The 20,734-nt window shown below is 41.6% G+C and overlaps 1 protein-coding gene across 1 annotated transcript in view; it reads left to right on the forward strand.

The window, feature by feature from the left end:
* LOC115153049 (heparan sulfate glucosamine 3-O-sulfotransferase 1-like) overlaps nt 1–17,698 on the forward strand; it is a 67,552-nt gene extending 49,854 nt beyond the window's left edge. Inside the window, exon 2 of the mRNA XM_029698079.1 lies at nt 16,242–17,698. Within this exon, the coding sequence (XP_029553939.1) occupies nt 16,440–17,345 (906 nt within the window). The 5' untranslated portion in view covers nt 16,242–16,439 and the 3' untranslated portion in view covers nt 17,346–17,698. The remainder of the gene's footprint in view (nt 1–16,241) is intronic.
* The last annotated feature ends 3,036 nt before the right edge of the window (nt 17,699–20,734 follow it).

Genomic DNA, 20,734 nt, shown 5'->3' on the forward strand with positions numbered 1-20,734 from the left:
GGCCACTATTATTGGAGTCTTTCCTCAGTGTCACTATTATGTCTGATCAACTGTAGACAGATTCCATGAGTGCGTCCGCGTGGGTTCTGATAGCTGCCTCTACCAGTCCAGGGGTGATGAGTAAATCGGCCTGTTTTTGACTGCCAGAATGCCTCTGGGGAATTTAGACAATAGTTAGGTTTCCATCCAATTGGCGACAGATTTTCATGCAAATATTCTAATTCTAAATGTACCTTTTCACTTACAATTTCATGTACCGAATAAAAGTCTAAAGTTCAAAGTGTTTCCATCGCATTTTCAACTCTACCGATTTAGTTTTGTCCCAAACCGTTGTGTTCAATTGCAAATGTGCCTACTCTGGTCTTGGCATGGGTGCTCTAACCAACAGCTCGCAGATACAAGTGGGGGTAGGCTAATCTACATAATGAGATTATTATGGATAAGAGCGAGGAATTATTATTTTTTTTTTTCTCACACTGTAGTCAAGCATCGATCATTATGTCACCAGAATAAGATCCTCGTTTCCAAAATGACTTTCACCACCCTGTGAAGTTCATCATAATTTATTTCATCTGTAGCCTAATAAACTGCATGGTTTCACGAGTTGTAGTGGGAGAACCACACACCGTATCATAGCGTGACTCCAAGTTGTCTTCGATATGATGATTATTATTATATCAATATTTGCGCATAAAGATTTTCCACTGCCATTTCTCACATAAGTAATTTTACCGACCCAACACAAGATCCCATCGTGTTGAACGAACAAAGTAAGTCGCATTTTCTAAAATTGTACTGAAACTTCCTGTTTCCATCACAACTGTCGTGATTTGTTTTTATATGGTATGACGTTGCTCGCGTAAAAACTGTGGATGGAAATGTGGGTTATGTCAGTTGATGATGTTAAATGTAAATCGTCAGACATTTGACAAATGTCGTAGCAACTTTGGGAGTATATGGTACAGAATGCATATTCTATGTGATGCAGGGTAGACCTATCATCCATTTCCGTGTCTGTTTATCCTATATATCCATTGTTTTAGAGTAAGGGACAGTGGTGGAAAAAGTACCCCATTTCCCTACCTGAGTAAAAGTAAAGAAACCTTAATAGAAAATGACTCAAGTGAAAGTCACCCACTAAAATACTACTTGAGTGAAGTCTAAAAGTATTTGGTTTTTAAATATACTGCAGTATCAAAAGTTAATGTAATTTCTAAAATATACTTAAGTATCAACTAGAAGTATAAATAATTTCAGATTCCTTATATGAAGCATACCGGGCGGTACGGTTTTCTTGTTTTTTAAATTTACAGATAACCAGGGGTATACTCCAACACTCAGACATCATTTACAAACAAAGCATTTGTTTTTAGTGAGTCTGCCAGATCAGATGCAGTAGGGATGACCAGGTTTTTTCTCTTGATAAGTCTGTGAATTGGGCCAGTTTCTTGTCCTGCTAAGCATTCAAAATGTAACAAGTACATTAGGGTGTCAGGGAAAATGTATGGAGTAGAAATTACATTATTTTCTTTAGGAATGTAATGGAGTAAAAGTTGTCCAATATAAATAGTAGTACTTTATTTTTACTTAAGTACTTTACACCACTGGTAAGGGGTGATTCGATGGCATGGATATGTTGGGTCATATTGGCTGCCAGGTTATCTAGTCAGTTTCCAAACCCACAAAAGGTTAGTGCTTGCTAGGGGCATACTCATTGGGAATACTGTACACCTTAAAGTGCTGTAGACTATCCCTACAACTGCCTTCTGGCATTTAGATGGATCATCATGGATCTATGTTGTGTGCAAACACATGCATGCACACACACACATACTGAGAACCAGCCAAGTGCTGCTAGCTACACATGGTGGTGGGTAGACAGGTGTCTAATTGGGAGATGTTGCTCTCAACAGTAAAGTCCATTGCAGTGAACTGAACAAAGATCAGAGCAAAAGATTAGTTAAAATGCCACAATTAGTGTCTGCGCTGAGGACGTGTATCTGAGTGTACCAGTTAATGGCAGATTACCCACTCTCGGCATCACATAATGAATGCCTCGGCTGACAAGTGGGTTTGGATTAGGTCATTGCCTTACTCACGCGCTCCAGAAATAGCCAAATAGTTTTTTCCAAGCTAGCGCTGCCAACAGTTCGCCAATTTCAGCCCAAAGAAGATTTTCTTCCATCGCCATTATCATTCAGAATTCAGCATATGGTGTGGGAAGTCTGATGTATGTGGTGCCATAGAAATATAATCTATTAATGTGTGTTCTGTGGTGCAATCTTCATCAAGAGATGGACATCTTAAGATACTGGTTGCTTCAGAGGGGTGAAACTTGAAGACTGGGATCAAGTTAGTTGTTTGTCGGTTTGAGTTGCAGCAAGGCATGCATCGATTTTTGGGTCTTTCTGAATTAATGCTAGTCTGACAAGCCAGGTTTCACATAATGGTGAGTGACAGGGTGGGTAGAAATGGCCAAAGGTTTATTTGTTGACCACCAGGGGGCCCTGTAGGTATACATTGTCCAACTCCAACGTGATGATGTTGATGAGAGAGCAGCAGTCTCCTACCTACCTCCCTTATCTCTTAAGCCCCTTCTTGTGACCTTTTGAATATATGCTGCTTGCAAATAATGTATTCAAGGAATGTCTCAAGTACCTGGCCTGTTGAACAGGTTGTCTGTACTTCCTATGAAAATGTACTCTTTCTCTGGCGCTTAATCATTTTCTTAAAAATAGAGAGCTATTATGGGAGGAATGGTGGAGTGACACCAAAGCCTTTTTAAACATTGAAATTAATGTGGCCTTGTTTACACAGAACTCTTGTGTTAATTTGGTTTTACTGTATTCTTAAACATTCATCATTACTGGCAAATGTCAATGTAGCAATATCAAGTAAACAGAGTTGTGGACTCGAGTCTGACTCAAGTCACACATTTAATGACCTGGGACTCGACAGAATATAAATAAATTCACTTGACTTGGGGACTTTGACTTGAGACTGACTCGAAATTATCTGGCCAGGTTTTGTCACTAATTTTGTGGCACTCAGTCTACTTGGATTACCTTACATGCCGCCAGAGACCGTAGCCACAGCATCGCCCAAACCGGCAACAGATTGGCTAGTGAAACGCACACTCTGCACTCTGATTGGACAAGCAAACTGTCAATCAACACAGGTCAGGTGAGCTAGGGAACAGATTGCTGATTTGCTGTACAGCTATAGGATGGTGTGCAGCGCAAACATCACATTTTAGGGGGAGAGGATTGCCATAATAAATAAATATGCGTCTCCAAAGAAAATTGGTGCTCGAGAATATTAACTGTTTACTTTGCAAGCTCGCCAGCGATGGGGTAACAAATACTAGCATAGGGCTACTGGTCTTTTGGTATGTAACAATTTCTTGAAATGTATAATTTACTTTGGAATTTGTTGTTAAAATGACTTATTACTGTGGTGATGACATACCATAGGGGCGGAGAGTAAAACATTTTCTCATGTTGAAATGTTTTCTGTTCCTTTAACACATTTAAATTCATAGACCCTATGTGGTAAATCTATATTCCATCTATTACTACAATAATTGTTAGCCTTTTGTCATTCCATCCTGTACCGTTTATCGGACCACGAAGACATTTCCATTTAGTGTTTGATAGGCCTACGATACATTTTCATTTTATAGCAAACCATTTTCTTAAATGCTGACTAGCCCGGGTGTGCGCATGCGTCTTGCGTGCGATATCGCATGCATGTTGATTTTGTCCATCCAGACATGATCAGGACATGCAGATTGAAATATCAAAACTAACTCTGAACCAACTATATTCATTTGGGGACAGGTCAAAAGTATTAAATATTTTTAAGCCAATTTAGCTAGCTAGCTTGCTGTTGCTAACTAATTTGTTCTGGGATATAAACATTGGGTTTTTATTTTACCTGAAATGTACATGGTCCTCTACTTCGACAATTAATTCACAGATAAAAGGGTAAACGTAGTTAGTTTCTAGTAATCTCTCCTCCTTTAGTCTCTTTCTTCTTTGGACTTTATTTGGTGGTTGGGAACCAACTTTAAGGTGCATTACCACCACCAACTGGACTGGAGTGTGGACCTCAGTTCATCTTTCAATCACCCATGTGGGTATATGTTCCTTAAAACCAATGAGGAGATGGGAGAGGCGGGACTTGCAACGCAGACACTCCTACGCAGACACTCGTTGATGCATGAGAGCAGTTAGATGTTATTCAACAATTTAATCCTATGTGTACATTTTATTTTGCAGCGCACGTAACGAGAACGGTGTGGTCAATATGCTACCCTCTGAGTGGGTGCGATGTTTATAGTGCACATGAACGTTTACAAAGACTCATGAGGTAGAAGTTCTGTTAATTTAATTCAATGTATGGTTTCCTTCATATTTCTCTTTCCTGGGTTATGTCGTAGTTCACTGTCTGTTGCCGTGTTCAAAACAACTGCAAACTGGGAACTCAGAAATCTCTGACTTTAGTGTGTTCGTAACAACCAGGAACTTGGGCAAAATCACTTTTGAATGGTCATCCAACTCAATTCTAACTCGGGCCACTTTCTAAAGCTCCGACCTGAAGATCACTGACGTCATGATTTGATCTCGTATTTTTCAGAGTTCCCAGTTGTTTTGAACGCGGCATAATTCCTGTCTGTCATTTTTGTTGTGCATAATAGGAGCGTGCGCACCTCCAGTACACACAGAAATAGGCTACGTGGCCTACGCTTCATGCTTTGGAGTCAATGTTAAATAGCAGAAAATGATAGTTCTACTTGAATATTTTGTATGATATGGCGCTTTCACCTTTTGGATCACCAAGACCTGTGAATAAATCGACTCCGAGTACGTCAACCTGCCTTGCCTTCTGCTGATTTCATGCCCTTATGAATGCTACAAGTCCATATTTTAGAATTACAAAGGCTAACAAAGATACAGTGCATTCGGAAAGTATTCAGACCCCTTGTCTTTTTCCACATTTTTTTTAAGTTACAGCCTTATTAAAAAAAATTATAATAATTCCCTCATCAATCTACATGCAATACCTCATAACGACAAAGCAAAAACAGGCTTTTAGAAATGTTTGCAAATGTTTAAAAAAAGAAACAAATCACATTTACGTAAGTATTCAGACCCTTTACTCAGTACTTTGTTGAAGCACCTTTGGCAGTGATTACATTCTCGAGTCTTCTTGGGTATGACGCTACAAGCTTGGCACACCTGTATTTGGGGAGGTTCTCCCATTGTTATCTGCAGATCCTCTCAAGTTCTGTCAGGTTGGATGGGGATTTTCAGGTCTCTCCAGAGATGTTTGGGTTCAAGTCCGGACTCTGGCTGGGCCACTCAAGGACATTCAGAGACCGAAGCCACTCCTGCGTTGTCTTGGCTGTGTGCTTAGGGTCGTTGTCCTGTTGGAAGGGGAACCTTTGCCCCAGTCTGAGGTTCTGAGCGCTCTGGAGCAGGTTTTCATCAAGGATCTCTCTGTACTTCGCTCTGTTCATCTTTCCCTCGATCCTGACTAGTCTCCCAGTCCCTGCCACTGAAAAACATCCCCACAGCATGATGCTGCCACCACCATGCTTCACCATAGGGATGGTGCCAGGTTTCTTCCAGACATGACACTTGGCATTCAGGCCAAATAGTTCAATCTTTGTTTTATCAGACCAGCGAGTCCTTTGGGTGCCTTTTGGCAAACTCCAAGTGGGCTCTCATGTGCCTTTTACTGAGGAGTAACTTCTGTCTGGCCACTCTACCATAAAGGCCTGATTGGTGGAGTGCTGCAGAGATGGTTCTCCTTCTGGAAGATTCTCCCATCTCCTCAGAGGAACTCTGGAGCTCTCTCAAGAGTGACCATCAGGTTCTTGGTCACCTCCCTGACAATGGCCCTTCTCCCCCGATTTCTCAGTTTGGACGGGTGGCCAGCTCTAGGAAGAGTCTTGGTGGTTCCAAACGTCTTCCATTTAAGAATGATGGAGGCCACTGTGTTCTTGGGGACCTTCAATGCTGCAGAAATGTTTTGGTACCCTTCCCCAGATCTGTGCCTCGACACAATCCTGTCTCGGAGCTCTACAGACAATTCCTTCGGCCTCATGGCTTGGTTTTTGCTCTGACATGCACTGTCAACTGTGGGACCTTATATAGACAGGTCTGTGCCTTTCCAAATCATGTCCCATCAATTGAATTTACCACAGGTGGACTCCAAGTTGTAGAAACATCTTAAGGATGATGAATGGAAACAGGATGCACCGGAACTTAATTTCGAGTTTCATAGCAAAGGGTCTGAATACTTATGCAAGTAAGTTATTTCTGTTTTTTTATTTTTGACTTGCATAAAAAATTCTCATGGAGAATTGTATGTAGGTTGAGGATTAAAAAAACAACAACATTTAATCCATTTTAGAGTAACATAAGATGTGGAGAAAGGTAAGGTGTCTGAATACTTTCTGAATACGCTGTTCATTAGGAACCAAACGGAAGAAAACAGAGCTGCTTACATTCTTCTACTCGGAGGGAGGTAAATCTGGAGGTAGGCTATTCTCGTACGCTACCTACGCACAGTAGGTGGTATGAGAAAGCGGTACGAGATGTGTGAAATTTGCAGCTTAACACTTCGGTAATATCCTATTTGGTCACACGCATCATTTGAATAAAATTGCATTGAACCAATGTGGAATAGACGTTGAATTGATGTCTGTGCTCAGTGAGATTTGTATCCGCAGGTATTTTTTTTGATAACTCTTGTAAATGTTCTGTAGTGTTAACTGTCTTCGTGTGGAGAGGAGGGACCTACATAGGAGTAAGTCCTATGTTTCATGAAGTGCTTTTTAAGTCCTGCCTTACAATACCATATCCAAATGAAAATGTCATAAACCTGGAAAATAAAACAACTGAATTATTCATTGTGCTTTGAATAATGTTTTGTACCCAGTTTAGGGGGAATTTGTGACATCACTGGCAGAACAAAGTAGATTTGCCTGCCAATGTAAGTTTTTTTTTTTTTTTTTTTTTTTTTTTTATTATATATATTTTAATATATCATTCATATAAAGGAACACATTCGGTGAGTGTGAGAAAATATATGATTCGTTCTACATCATACAATTTAAGCTAGGGAGGTCATAGAGAATTTGTTTATTATACCCAGTGATCGCTCTGCAAATAATGTATCCATTATTTAAAAGCCATACTGTTGATATGGTCTCAGAGTTTGTGAAAGAGTGTGGGAGGGATAACTGGAGTGGAGTCAAATTTGTTCCACCCTGTTTATGCAGTTAAAGTATGGGATAGACGGAGAGAAGAGGGGAGACAGAGGGAGCGACGGCAATTGAAAATAGACAGTTAGGGTCAAGGACTGCATTTTATCTCTCAGATAAAGGCATTGCGTGTTTGTGGGATTTCCATATGTGTTTGAACTGGCCATCAGGCAATTGAGAGGGAGAACAAGAGGGTGTTTGAAATATAGAGAAAGCTGAGGATGAGTCTCTTTTACTCTAGGTAAAGGGACAGTGGGTTTGAGGTCTAATACTCCCTAATACTAATGCTCCCTATGCAGGCGACAGAGTGACAACAAAATGAACGAGATAAAGAGGGGGAGAAAGATGGCGTTATGAAGAAGGATAGCTCCATGGCCTTACCTCACTGTGTGTGAGCTGCAGTTGGTTTCCTCAGCAGGAGGAGCAGTGGTGCGCTTGATTGGACTTCAGTCCCACCTATTTATAATCAGTTGGTGTCCACTCCGCTAGGCTACTGCTCACCACGGCAACACTGTAACAAGCCCCCGGAGCCAGGCCGAGGGCTAGTAAAGTAAAATGTACAGCGTAAGTCAGTCTAGCAGTGTGTTACAGAGCGTTTCCCCATATCACTCTCTGTTCAGCCACTGTATGTCCAACACAGGATCATCTGCCCTAATAAGACTTTGCTTTGCTGCAGACTTAACAATACAAGTCCACAAACTTTACTATTCAGTGAAGGTATCCGTATCTCTGCTCCAAGACGGCTCCGGAACCACAACAATGAGGTCCTTGATCCCATTCTAGTCAGATTCCACTGTTTGATTAGTCTTTGCATTGAAAAGGGTATATCTGCATACCTACATATGAATAGTAATACCCCAGAGATACTTCGGGATTTTGATGGCTGTTTCTAACTAGCGTTAGTGCAATTGCTAACTAGCATTAGCGCAATGACGAAGTCTATGGGTATTTGCTAGTAGATACCATAGACTTCCAGTCATTGCGCTAGTTAGCATTGGCTCACGAAACTACCTCTAACTTACATCATACTGGACACAGAGACGTAAAAATTGTATCCACTAGTTCATCTGACTCTAGGGAAGTAGATAAAGGGCCTCTGCCGAAATCCCAAAGTATCCCTTTAGTTAGCTAGCATTAGAGATTTCTGGCTAGCCTGTATCTAGTGGTTCTTATGTTGTGTAACAGCGCAATAGGTCTAGCTATGTACATGTCATTTGGTTGAGACAAATTAGTTTAGAAAATAATTGTTTTCTCTGTGTATATGTGGTGTGTAGTTGGTTGGCCTAGCTAGTTAGCAAGCTGAGATCTGTGCTCAAGATAGCTAATGTTATCTAGGTTGCTAATAATGTTTTTGAGGAAAACAGGCTAGCTCCCTGTAGCAGATGGGGAAGAACATTAAATGTGCAGTTGCTTCATCTGGCTGATGCAGTGCCCAGACGAGATAAGCTGCTACAGAAATAGAATCTGAGAAATCTCTTCTTTTTTTTTTTTTTTTAAATCTTGAATGGCCCCGAGATGTCAATGTCAAACCAATGCTATTCATTTTATTGGCTTGCTATATGAGCTGCTTTTGAAAATGTCTGTCTGCTACAGCTAGCTTGTTGTTTTTCTAGTGTCTGTTAAATGCTACAGCCACAACATCATGATCATTGGGTGAGCTAGCTAGAACAACATCAATTAGCTAGCTATAATATCAGAAACATTTTCAGGTAAAGCATGGATAGAGCTACAGTGGTTCTTCCTTCAAAAGTTACGAGCTTATGCCGCGACCGTTTGTGGTAGTATGTAATGTAATGAAATGTAAATATGGCATTCTGTCATTGCACCACACTATCACAAGGGGGAGTTAGATCAGCATTCTATCGGTAGTTTAAAATGTGGCAATTAATGGAGGAGTTCAGTCTGAGTCTCTCCTCTGGCGCTAGAGTCCTGCATCAGGCATCAACAACAAAAACTGTCAGTGGTCCTGGAGTTAAGAGAGAACTTGGGTAAATGCAATAGGGTATCTCACTTGACATGTGGACTGACAAATATTATTTTTTTAAATAGGCACGGAGGACTTTTGGTTTTTCTCCCTCTTAAAAACATAAATAATTCTAAATAACCAACTGGCTTTATCTACAAATTAATAAGAATGTCTCACCCCATGTTCAAGAATGGCCTTTTTCCCTTTATTCAGATTCCAACGCTCACATTCGGTTATTTGAAACAAACTTCTCCAAAATATAGTTATTTTTTTATCAAGTTAATCTGCTCATCTTGTGTGTTCAATTATTTGTGACATTGTGTAATTTAAAGCATATTGAAGATAGTTCCGAGGGCCGATCTGTTATCCAGTGATTAGTTTAATAGTCCGGCTACTATAGGGGTGAAAATCCCCCCCCCCCGACTTGCAATGTATTCGATGCTTAAGTACTCAAGTTTTACACAGTATCTGTTCATCAACATCTTTATGCTTTCGTTAATAAAATAATGATAAATACTTTCAAAATGCAGATGTTTATTTCAACTCCTGAACAGTACACCTCAGCTACATTTAAGTTGCACTTTCCCTCAGATCAATGTATTTGTTGCGTTGTTGTATCGTCAGTTTCTCAAGTTACAGATGATTTTTTTCAGAGTAAAGTAGGCTAATCCAAATGTTATAGGATTTTAAGCAATAGCCTACATGCGTGTGGTCAACTATTTCAGCACCGTTTCGGACTGGTCTTGATAAATCAATTAGATTTTTATTTTCAATTCATCTCTGTTTGGGTATTGGTTAGCCTACAATCAGGGTGTGGTAATGTTAGTATTATTTTGCTCTTAGTAGCCTACTCCCGAACAGTCACGTTGTACAGCCCTTAATGGTTTCGTTTTTCTTGGAATAGAAACACCATAATATTAATAAAATTAATTACATTTCTTAAAATCAATCCCATATACTATGTTCTTACAAAAAAGGTTTTAAATTCTCTAGTACAGCCAATATTAAAAACTGTCAAATGGTTCTCAAAGATGCCCTCCGGTGGTCAAACTAGCATTAATGGCAACAATGGCTGACACTTAAATAACGTGCCATAGAATTCTGCAGTATGATGCAACTTTTTAAGGAAGAACCACTGTAACTATCTGTAATTTTATTATTTTAAACCACCTCATGCACATCTATCTGTTACATTGCAAAGCTTGTTTTAATGTATTTGTACTGTATTGTTTTCTGTCTCAAATTTTACAAATCATCAGCATGAAGGATACCTAATTCTGTTTGAATTGTCAAGTGAACTGAATTGTCATTCAAATAACGTTGTGCCTCTATCAGATCTGCTAAGCAGACGTCTGGCTCTGCTAGCCACACAGCCACTACCTCAGTGGTTGGGTAAGCTCCTTCCTGGCTGGCCCTGTCCAGGGGTGACATTGGACAGGGCACAGTGTCTCCCAACTCCCCTGTTTCAGTCCCCAGTAATTATTCTGCAATAGTTTGTGCCAGGGTTCTAGGGTCAACTTGTCTTATCTAGACCAGTATTCACAAAGAGTTCACACAGTGTGCTGATCTAGGATCCGTTTTTAATTTTAGATCATAAAAGATCAAATTATTTTTCCTGATGCGACCTGACCCTGGATCAGCACTTCTACTTATGTGGCCTATTTCCATACAGGATTTACCTCAGTGTGTTACCCAAAAGGCTCAGACTTTTCTCTTTCCATCTACGCGGTCTGGTACCCGTGTCTCACTAAAGCATGGCTCCGGCAGGACCTGCTCTCACTTGCAGTCAGTCAGGCCGCTGGTACTTTTCAGCCTGCATTTACATAACAATGGCTAACTGTGAACTTGAATATCTTCTCACAAAGCAGCTGTTTTGATTTATGCAGAGGTTGTTGATTCTGCTCTTCACAAGTCCTCACTGCCAGCACGAGCTATGGAAACGATTTCCCTAGTATAACATAAGGGTGTATACACTGGTGTAACACTGTTAGTCAAAAAGCAGCATTGGATGCTTTGTGTGTCTCACTAATTGCAATGAAAATCAGTGGTCAGCCAGCTAGAAGGGTGTCTTTAGTCGCAAAACTTACCGTTATTTTCCAGTCCATTTAAATGTTGAGCTCGAGGTGATTTAAACCTCTAACCGCTAGAGAGTGTCCGAAGTTAGTCCGATGTTGGGGGAAAATTAGCTAGCTTAATTAGAACGTGTGACTTAAAGGAGTGTGGCAAGCATTTGCCTGCATAAATATTTTCAGTCATCAACACGTTATTTGAAGATGCACTGTTATTCAATACAAAATGTATTGTCTATACATTTTAATGTACAGTACACATGGGTTCTGTAAGAAAACATTGCCGTAATAAACCGCTAGCTTGTCATAGCATACTCTCATGGTCTGTGCTATGCAGAATCCTTGGGACGTTCCTAACGGTACTCGTTAAGTTGGCTTTTTAAATAGTTAAGGTTAGGGTTAGGTAAGGGTTAAGTTTAGAGTAAGGGTTTAGGGTACTTCCCAAGGACCCCGCATAGCACTGACCCTCTCATTGCAAGGTTGCATAAAGTCTTTGTTTACACAGTGGCGGTGCGTGGGTAAAATCACTGGGGAAGCCAAGCCAGAAAAAAAGCCATAGTACAAGCTATGTGTTCATATGCCTTGACACCGTGATATACAGGCCTAAGGTGGAGACAATAAGAAGACAGTGGCAGAATAAATTCATTCACACATTTGTTTCATTACAAAACTGGAGAGAAACATCTGTCCGGTGAAGTCCACAAAACATTTTACATGTAACAAACAGTTACTTGTCCTACAGCATGGTCAAGCAAGGTAATGTTTCCAACACTTTCGGACTACTAAACAACTATTGCTTAGTCTAATAGTGACAACTAAAAGATACCAAAAACAATTTAGTCCAGTCAACATAAGTTCAATATGTGTGTCATGTTGCCTAAATGGTCTAGGACTACAGGCTTTAAAGGCTTTACATTTTTGTTGTACTAGGCTACCTGGCTAAAATGCTTGCTCACAAGCCTAACTTCCTTTCATGGGCAACGATGCGCCAGGCCAGCTAGTTAAAATTAGCATGCTACATGTTGCACTTCCATCCTCTCAGGTTAGGAAAACAGTGTATGAATGTAATGGTTGGTTCAGAATCGCCATTATAATCATTGGCCAGTATGGAGAATTAAGTAAAACCACAAGTCCAAATCCCTATCTCCATCCATGGCTAATTTAGGAAGGGGACAATTTTAGCTAGCTGGCCACCGGTGGACAACAACACAACGAGATGCAACAATTCACGTTTTTTTTTCTGTTAATGACGTTTGACTTCTGATATGTCGTCAATGGTCTGAATCCAAACTGGCTTCCCTTGAGTTTTTTGTGCGCCAGGATCATTCACAGCTGAATTCACACTCAGTTTGCCCCAACGCTGATGTTATTTTATTTCTTTTTTTATCAAGGGAGGCCAAATGCCCGCTGGCTTCCCTTGAATTCAATGCTATGGACGGCAGCAATGTCATCCTCTTTTTGGCCGGACAGCATCAGATACGCTACACATACTGAGACAGAGGGGTGCTGTTTCGTTAGCCTGGATGTTATCTCAGTGGTGTACATTCAGCCTCTTGCGAATTGAAGGAAATGTATGAAACACAGATAGACGAAAGACATTGTTTTTTGTTTTTTTCTTGGTCAATTTTTTTGGAGAAGCCTGGCTTCCCTTGGCATTCATGAATACACGCCACTGTGTTTACATGACCTTTGGCTGTTTTGAAAACTGTAGTAGATCTACTCGAAGCAAATGCTGATGCTGACACCTATTATGAATGCCATGTTACTGCATTTCAATGCTTATGCTTATTTGTGAGCAGTGCAGATTTACTTTGAGACAAAGTTTAATTAAATCAGCCAACCAACCCTTGTGGTGGTTTAGCACAAAGACTTTTGGATACTTCTTATCCACTACCATAGAAAGACACATCTTTAAGTTGTACCTAAGAAGGTGCACTAAACTTTTACTGTCGTATTTATAGAGGATATAGTTTCTTTTTGGTGTATATCCTGTAAACCACAAATAAAATGTTCTTAAATAATGTTACTATTGAAATCATAATTTAGTGTACACTATACTGTATATGCAGAAGTATGTGGACAACCCTTCAAATTTGTGACATTCAATGACATTCTAGACGGTTCTGTGTTTCCAACTTTGTGGCAACAGTTTGGGGAAGGCCCTTGCCTGTTTCAGCTTGACAATGCCCCCGTGCAGAGGTCCATACAGAAATGTTTTGTAGAGATCGGTGTGGAAGAACTCAACTGGCCTGCACAGAGCCCTGACCTCAACCCCATCCAACACCTTTGGGATGAACTGGAAGGCCAACTGTGAGCCAGGCCTAATCACCCAACATCATTGCCCAACGTCACTAAGGCTCTTGTTTCTGAATGGTGTCAAGTCCCCACAGCAATGTTCCAACATCTAGTGGAAAGCCTTCCCAGAAGAGTGGAGGCTGTTACAGCAGCAAAGGGGGGACCAACTCCATATTAATGCCCATGATTTTGGAATGAGATGTTCGACAAGCAGGTGTCCACATACTTTTGGTGATGTAATATACATTTTAATCCTTTAGAGCTCAATTGATAGAGGTTTTTCATTCCACCTCTAAAAAACAGTATATCAGGAGATACATTGGTCATCGGTGACTTTTGCCTCCCTAAAATTGGTATCGGACCCAAAAATTGCATATCGGTCGGGATCTATTCTAGACCGTGCCTTAGATATAGATGACTGACTGGTTTGAGTAATTAGTGGGAGTTGGCTTCCTGTGGAGCAGGAAACCTGTGGCTTCTCCCTCTGTGCCTCCTAGGATGATGAATAATAGGGTCCAACCATGACCTACACTAGCTCAGGCTCTCCGTGATAATGCTATGAGGCAATAAGCCTGAGATTACAGAAGATCAGCGCCGCGTGTGTGATAGACGTAGGTAGGCATAGCTAAATGATTGCAGATGTAAAGCATGTAGGTGTTTAATGGGCATTTTGATTTCCTTTTTTTTTTTTTTTTACAATGGCAAGTATATTCAATATCTTGTTTTATTCAGCCAACTGCAATGTGACCTACTTAGTTCTGTACTAAGTATATCGCCAGTCTCTTGTCTGTAATCTGCCGGTATTCCGTTTCTATCTCCAATAGTCCAATATTTTTAGTTAAAGGCTCTGCCAGATGCTGACAGTGTGCCGGGCCGGCTGTATGATGAATGAAAACCTGAAGATATGCATCAAGTCTTGAATAAAGCAATGCGGCTCAGCGGGATGTGAAACAATGGCTCATTCCAGGTGGCGGTGTGCTGAGGGAGTGAGGGGAATTGGATAAGACAGGAAGGTCGCCTGACTGCCTGGCTGTTAGCATTGGACTTGGCAGCTCTCCGCCATGGAAGCGCTGACAGGCAGTCGTGCCTGTCACAGCGCGTAAGTGGCTCCCTGCGCTGACATTCAGAGTAGAGCACCTTTTCTGTATCCACAGTGCTTCTGGGAAGGTCCAGTTCCCAGGGCTGCATCCCCTATAGCCCTAGCCCCCATACCTAGTCCATGCCCCAGCCCTCATTCTTAACCCCAGCCCCAGACCTTATACCTAGCCCAAGCCCTCAACTCCACATCTTGGCCGAACCCCCAGCCTTATTCCCATACCCACAGCTACCTAGCCCCAGCTCTATCTCCATCCATAACCCCATACCCAGCTCCATACTTAACATCCACAACCCCCTGGCCAGAGATTAGCGCTTTATGGCGGTCCAGGTATCACTCCCTTCAGTCTGCAATGGGAAGAGCTGATTAGAGAGAGGGGGAGGCTGGTAGTGGCTCTGTGGGAACAGACAACCCTCTGGGAAGTGGGGAACAGATTTGTCCTCTGCTGTTTAGGGAGTGGGAGGCTTCATCCAGAGTGAACTGTGACTGTTGTTGTTCCTTAGCAATAGCTTTCTGTTTATTCAATCATAGCCATGGTAGTGGTTGATTTTAATATTGGGAAACAGCAAAGTGGAAATAATAAAGTAATATTTATAGAGCCTTACCATGACCTTTTGGTTGGATGTTTATGCATCAGAGCAGATATTTTGATGGTCATGGTGAAATGTTTTCCTCATGAAAGAATTTGGGAAGACTATTAATGTCCGAAGGATTCAACAGTTCAGTATATACAGTATTTTAAATCCTAGTCCTCCCGTCCTAGTCTTACCTTTGTATCTTGACTCTTCAGATTAAGTTTAGACTCACGCAGGAATGAGGATGGAGAAATCGTTTTAGATGCAACGAGTGCATGTACTGGAAAGTTGTGCATCTTACATTACTTCAGGAAGTCTACTCTCAACAACCCACTTCAATGCCCATGACACTTAGCGTTAGAACTAAGGCTACGGAAACCCACTAGAACATAAATACTTTGTCCCAATACATAACATCCTTCACTTGGCCTTGCTTTTGATCTTGCTTCACGTGTATGGAAAGTCTAAGTTATCCAGAACTGAAAACTCCTCTTATTTCTACAGCCACAATTTGTCCTTAAAACCTACCTCTGCTGTCTGAATTGAAATGTTCCAGGGCGGATATTAACTGTATTGATTTGAGTGAGGATTATGACCCGGTAAAACAAGATGAAGTAGTGTGACCTCTGTGTTTTGACCCCGAGTCACGCTCTCACATATCTGGCCCACATTTTGTAATGAGCAAAAAAATTATATTCCTGTGAAATTACAGCATAGAATTAAACGTAAGTGACTCTTGATATGGGAAGGAGAGATCTGAGAGGGAGATAGAAGGACAAAATGAGAGACGCAAAGGGAGATGAATAATGATAACCGAAGGAGAGGAAACACTTGAGTCAGACATACATTCTATGAATTACTAGAAAGCTTTGTCAGGTAAAATAAGAAAGTGCTTTGGGCCTATGCTAGCTATTCAGATGGGAAGATCTAAGTGCATTTCTTTTCTTCTTGTCTTCTGTCTCTCCAGATGTGCTTCGGACTGGCTGTGGTTTCTCCTCCTCCTCATCCTCCTTCTGATGTTCAATGGCAGATGAAAACCGCTCCCTTCTCCTTTCCTGTCATCTTTGATCTCAGAGAGATGGCTCTGATCCACAGCTAAACAACAGGACATCCTTCTCTGATCTCCTCTCTCTCTCTGACCATCTTCTCATCACCCTCCCTCACCATGGCCTGCTTGCTGGTGGCAGTGTTCCTCCTGGTTCTCCAGGCATATGCTGCCCCACCAGATTTTGTTCAGAGTTTGGATCTAGGCCCTGGACTCGCAGCTAATGACACTCTGTCTCCACCACTGGGGACTAGTAAATGTGCCCCCCACAGCATCATCATTGGGGTGCGCAAGGGGGGCACACGCGCCCTGCTGGAAATGCTGGACATCCACCCTGATGTCGCTGCCGCTGCCACAGAGGTGCACTTTTTCGACTGGGACGAGAACTACGCTAAGGGCTTTGACTGGTACCGTGAGCTGATGCCATATTCCTACACACACCAGATCACAGTGGAGAAGACGCCAGGCTACTTCACCTCTGCCTCGGCGCCAGAACGCATCCGTGCCATGAACTCCTCCATCAAGCTGCTGCTGATCTTGCGGGACCCAACTGAACGTGTCATCTCAGACTACACCCAGGTCTACTTCAACCGCCTGGAGAACCACAAGCCAGTGCAGGCCATTGAGAACCTGCTGGTGCGCAGCGGAGCCCTCAATATCCGCTATAAGGCCATCCAGCGGAGCCTCTACGACATGCACATGAGCAACTGGTTGCGCTATTTCCCCCTAGAGCAGATCCACATCGTGGATGGGGATACTTTGATCCGGGACCCGTTGCCTGAGCTACAGAAGGTGGAGCGTTTTCTCAACCTGGCCCCCAGGATAATGTCCTCCAACTTCTACTTCAACCAGACCAAGGGGTTCTACTGCATCCGGAGTGAAGGGCGAGAGCGCTGCCTGCACGAGTCCAAAGGGCGTCCCCACCCAGCCGTCAACGGTACCGTGCTGCAGCAGCTACGCTCCTTCCTACGGGAGCACAACCATAACTTCTACCGGCTGGTGAAGCGCTCCTTTGACTGGCAGTAAGGCAGTTCACCCGTCTACCTATGAGGACTAGTTCCCCCTAGCCCACATATGACTGTTCAAGGACTGACTGACCAGTGTTATAGGGGGAGAAGCACTTTACGAACTCTGACACCCAAACACCCCTGTCAATCGCCTTTTACTCTGCTCTGGTGTCAGCAGAGCAGTTCCACATTTACGAAGCAAGAACTTACAAACTAACATGGAAAAATCCCCAAGATTGAAGTCATTCTCTGTACTGTACCTGCCAAAAGTGAAGTGATGCAGATTGTGGAAAAACTCATTTGTGAACCTGATTTAAGTTTCGTTTGATATTACTGTACTTGATAATAAATTGTTTTGCTTTAAAAATGTAACGGTGGAATGGGATCTTTTTCACCCTTGGTTCTTTGTGCTGCTCTCCAGCACCTAACCTGAGTTATTTAGAGAGCATGCTAAGGTAGACTGAGGCATTAGGCAAAGCGTTTGATTCGCTGCGGTGGAAGGACATGAATGCAGGGAAATGGTTTCCCTCAAGCGCCACTTTAGTAGTACAGAAATCACTAATGGATTTGGACGTTGAAGGTAGTGCCTGCAGCAAAAGGGGCCGAAATCACAAGAGTCAGCAAGCTGAAGTCAAAGAGCTCTTCCTGTATTTTACCACTGTTCAGTGTTCAACGGTTTGATTAGGCTGTAGTGGCAGCCAGTAAATCATATGCTTATCGTAGCAGTTCTCACAGGAGTTGTGCTGTATGTAAGATGCAGTTTCACAAGTGTGATTATTCAACATAAACAGCAGAGAAACATATTACTATGTTCATCATGGTTATTATGGATGGATACTTTGTGTTTTCTTAGAACCATTCTGTCAGATCACTTGCCATTCCATGCCACAGAGAATCGGCACATTTCAGATTGTCACGGGTCATGTTTCCTCATTGATCAGTCTTTAAACAGCAGCCAAAGCTGCCTGTCTGGAGAGACACCACTGGTGCTTATGTGATCTCCCTTCTGTCTGGTGGCTCTGTCAGATGCTAAAAGAGTGCACCCGTTCTCCAAGGGGGTCAGACATCAATGCTGCCGGCTCTATCCCTTGCCAGCAGGAGGGGTGTGTTGGTCTGTCCACACTAAAATATGAAGTTCGATACAAGCAATGTTTTTCACACTCCGTCTTGCCATATCCTATTTACTGATGCTGTATTATGTTTTATTGATGTGTCATATTAGTTTATGCAACCATACTTTTGTTCTATGGCTCCATCCAGCACATCAGAATACTCTATAAACTCAGCGGTAGCACTTTACTTTAATTATAGTGTCATAACATCTAATACGGTCATAACCATGTCATAAGAGCTGACATAACTTGTCATAACAATGTCATGACGCCTACATTTAGACCTGTTACATGCATTCTTTTATGGCTAGTTATGACACCTACATAAGGGTGTCAAAACCTACCACTCAAGGCAAACCATTAGCCATATTATTACCATTGCAATTGCACACACATTGGTGTCCGAATTGTACCTACCCAATGCTGTGTTGCTGATGATTGGAATGAATGCAGGATAAGTATTTGGGAGCAGGAGCAGGACAAGACACCCTCTTTGTGACTGACGATGACTGACATAATAGTCCAAGGGCCACCCACCAAAACTCTGTTCCGTGACCCAGAAAACGGATCTGCAAAATGTAAACATTATGTAGATAATGTTATGAACAGTAACACTGTCTGATTCCAAACTTGTAAAAGTTGCACGTACATTTTTTATCTTTAATCAAAGTCATGATATTAAGCATCGAAATTACAGCGCATTTTAGGTAGTTTCACCTTGGTTACTTCTGTTGTACACTGACGTACAGAACACAAAACGATTTGTGCGTTTTGATGTTCGTCCTTGCATTTTTATCGGTCCTTCACTGATCCAGATGAGCCCCTAAACGAGGAAATATGTTTGAACCATTTGCAGTGGGTTTCTCAGTTAATAGAAGACGTTTTGGCAGATGTATTTAGCCTATAGGGCCATCCTTGTTTTTGCCTGCTAGCCAAACTAAAGACCAGCACAATTTTGCCAGCTAACACAGCGCTCAAAACATTCAAGGTCCCGACAGCTACATAAAGCGCTGTTCTGGCATCTGAGAAATCTATTTAGCACGTTTCAATAGCTTCTTATCTCCTATTATTTCAGGATTTGTCCAGTACATACAGTGGGCTCCAAGTATTTGGACAGTGCAAATGTTTTGTTGTTTTGGCACTACTACACCACTTTGGATTTGAAATTATACAATGATTATGAGGTTAAAGTGCAGACTGTCAGCTTTAATTTGAGTGTATTTTTTTATCCATATCTGGTGAACCGTTTAGAAATTACAGCATTTTTTTGTACACAGTCCCCCCATTTTAGAGTATCAAAAGTATTGGGACTGTCACGGAAGTCGTCGGTGAATGAGGACCAAAATGCAGCAGGTACGTGTATGCTCATTTTGACTTTTATTTTTACTATCAAAAGAACACTCCAAAACAACAAAACACGAAAACGTACGAACAACAAACAGTCTGGCAAAGCCTAGGGCTGAACACAGAACAATCACCCACAAATCACAAACACACCCTCATATATGAGACTCTCAATCAAAGGCAGATAGACAACACCTGCCTTCAACTGAGAGTCCCAACCCCAATTCACCAGACATAGAAACAGACATACTAGACTCCACATAGAAATACCTAAACATAAACCAACACCCGGAATTACTAAAACCAACACCCTTAAATCAAACACACCACCCTGAACCACATCAAACAAATACCCTCTGTCACGCCCTGACCAAACTACAAAACAATTAACCTTATATACTGGCCAGGACGTGACAGGGACAAGTTCACTTATGTGTATTAAAGTACTAAAGTGTAATATTTGGTCCCATATTCATAGCACACAATGACTACATCAAGTTTGTGACTCTACACGTCTGTTGGATGCATTTGCTGTTTGTTTTGGTTGTTTCAGATTATTTTGTGCATAATAGAAATCCATGGTAAATAATGTACTGTCATTTTGGAGTCACTTATTTTTTCTAAAGAATCAAGTATGTTTCTAAAAAGTTCTATATTTATGTGAATGCTATCATGATTACGTATTGTCCTGAATGAATCATGAATAGTGAGAAAGTTAGACGCACAAATATCATACCTTCAAGACATGCTAACCTCTCACCATTACAATAACAGAGGAGGTTAGCATTTTTGGGGTGTATGATATTTGTGCGTCTAACTTCCTCACTCATCATTATTCACAGTTCATTCAGGAGTATCCGTAGTCATGGTAAAATCCACATTAAACGTAGAAGTATTTTGAAACATATTCTACTCTTATTTACAATAAGAATAGAATGTCATTTCAAATCCA

Source organism: Salmo trutta, chromosome 18, assembly GCF_901001165.1.
Source record: "Salmo trutta chromosome 18, fSalTru1.1, whole genome shotgun sequence".
NCBI lineage: Eukaryota > Metazoa > Chordata > Actinopteri > Salmoniformes > Salmonidae > Salmo > Salmo trutta.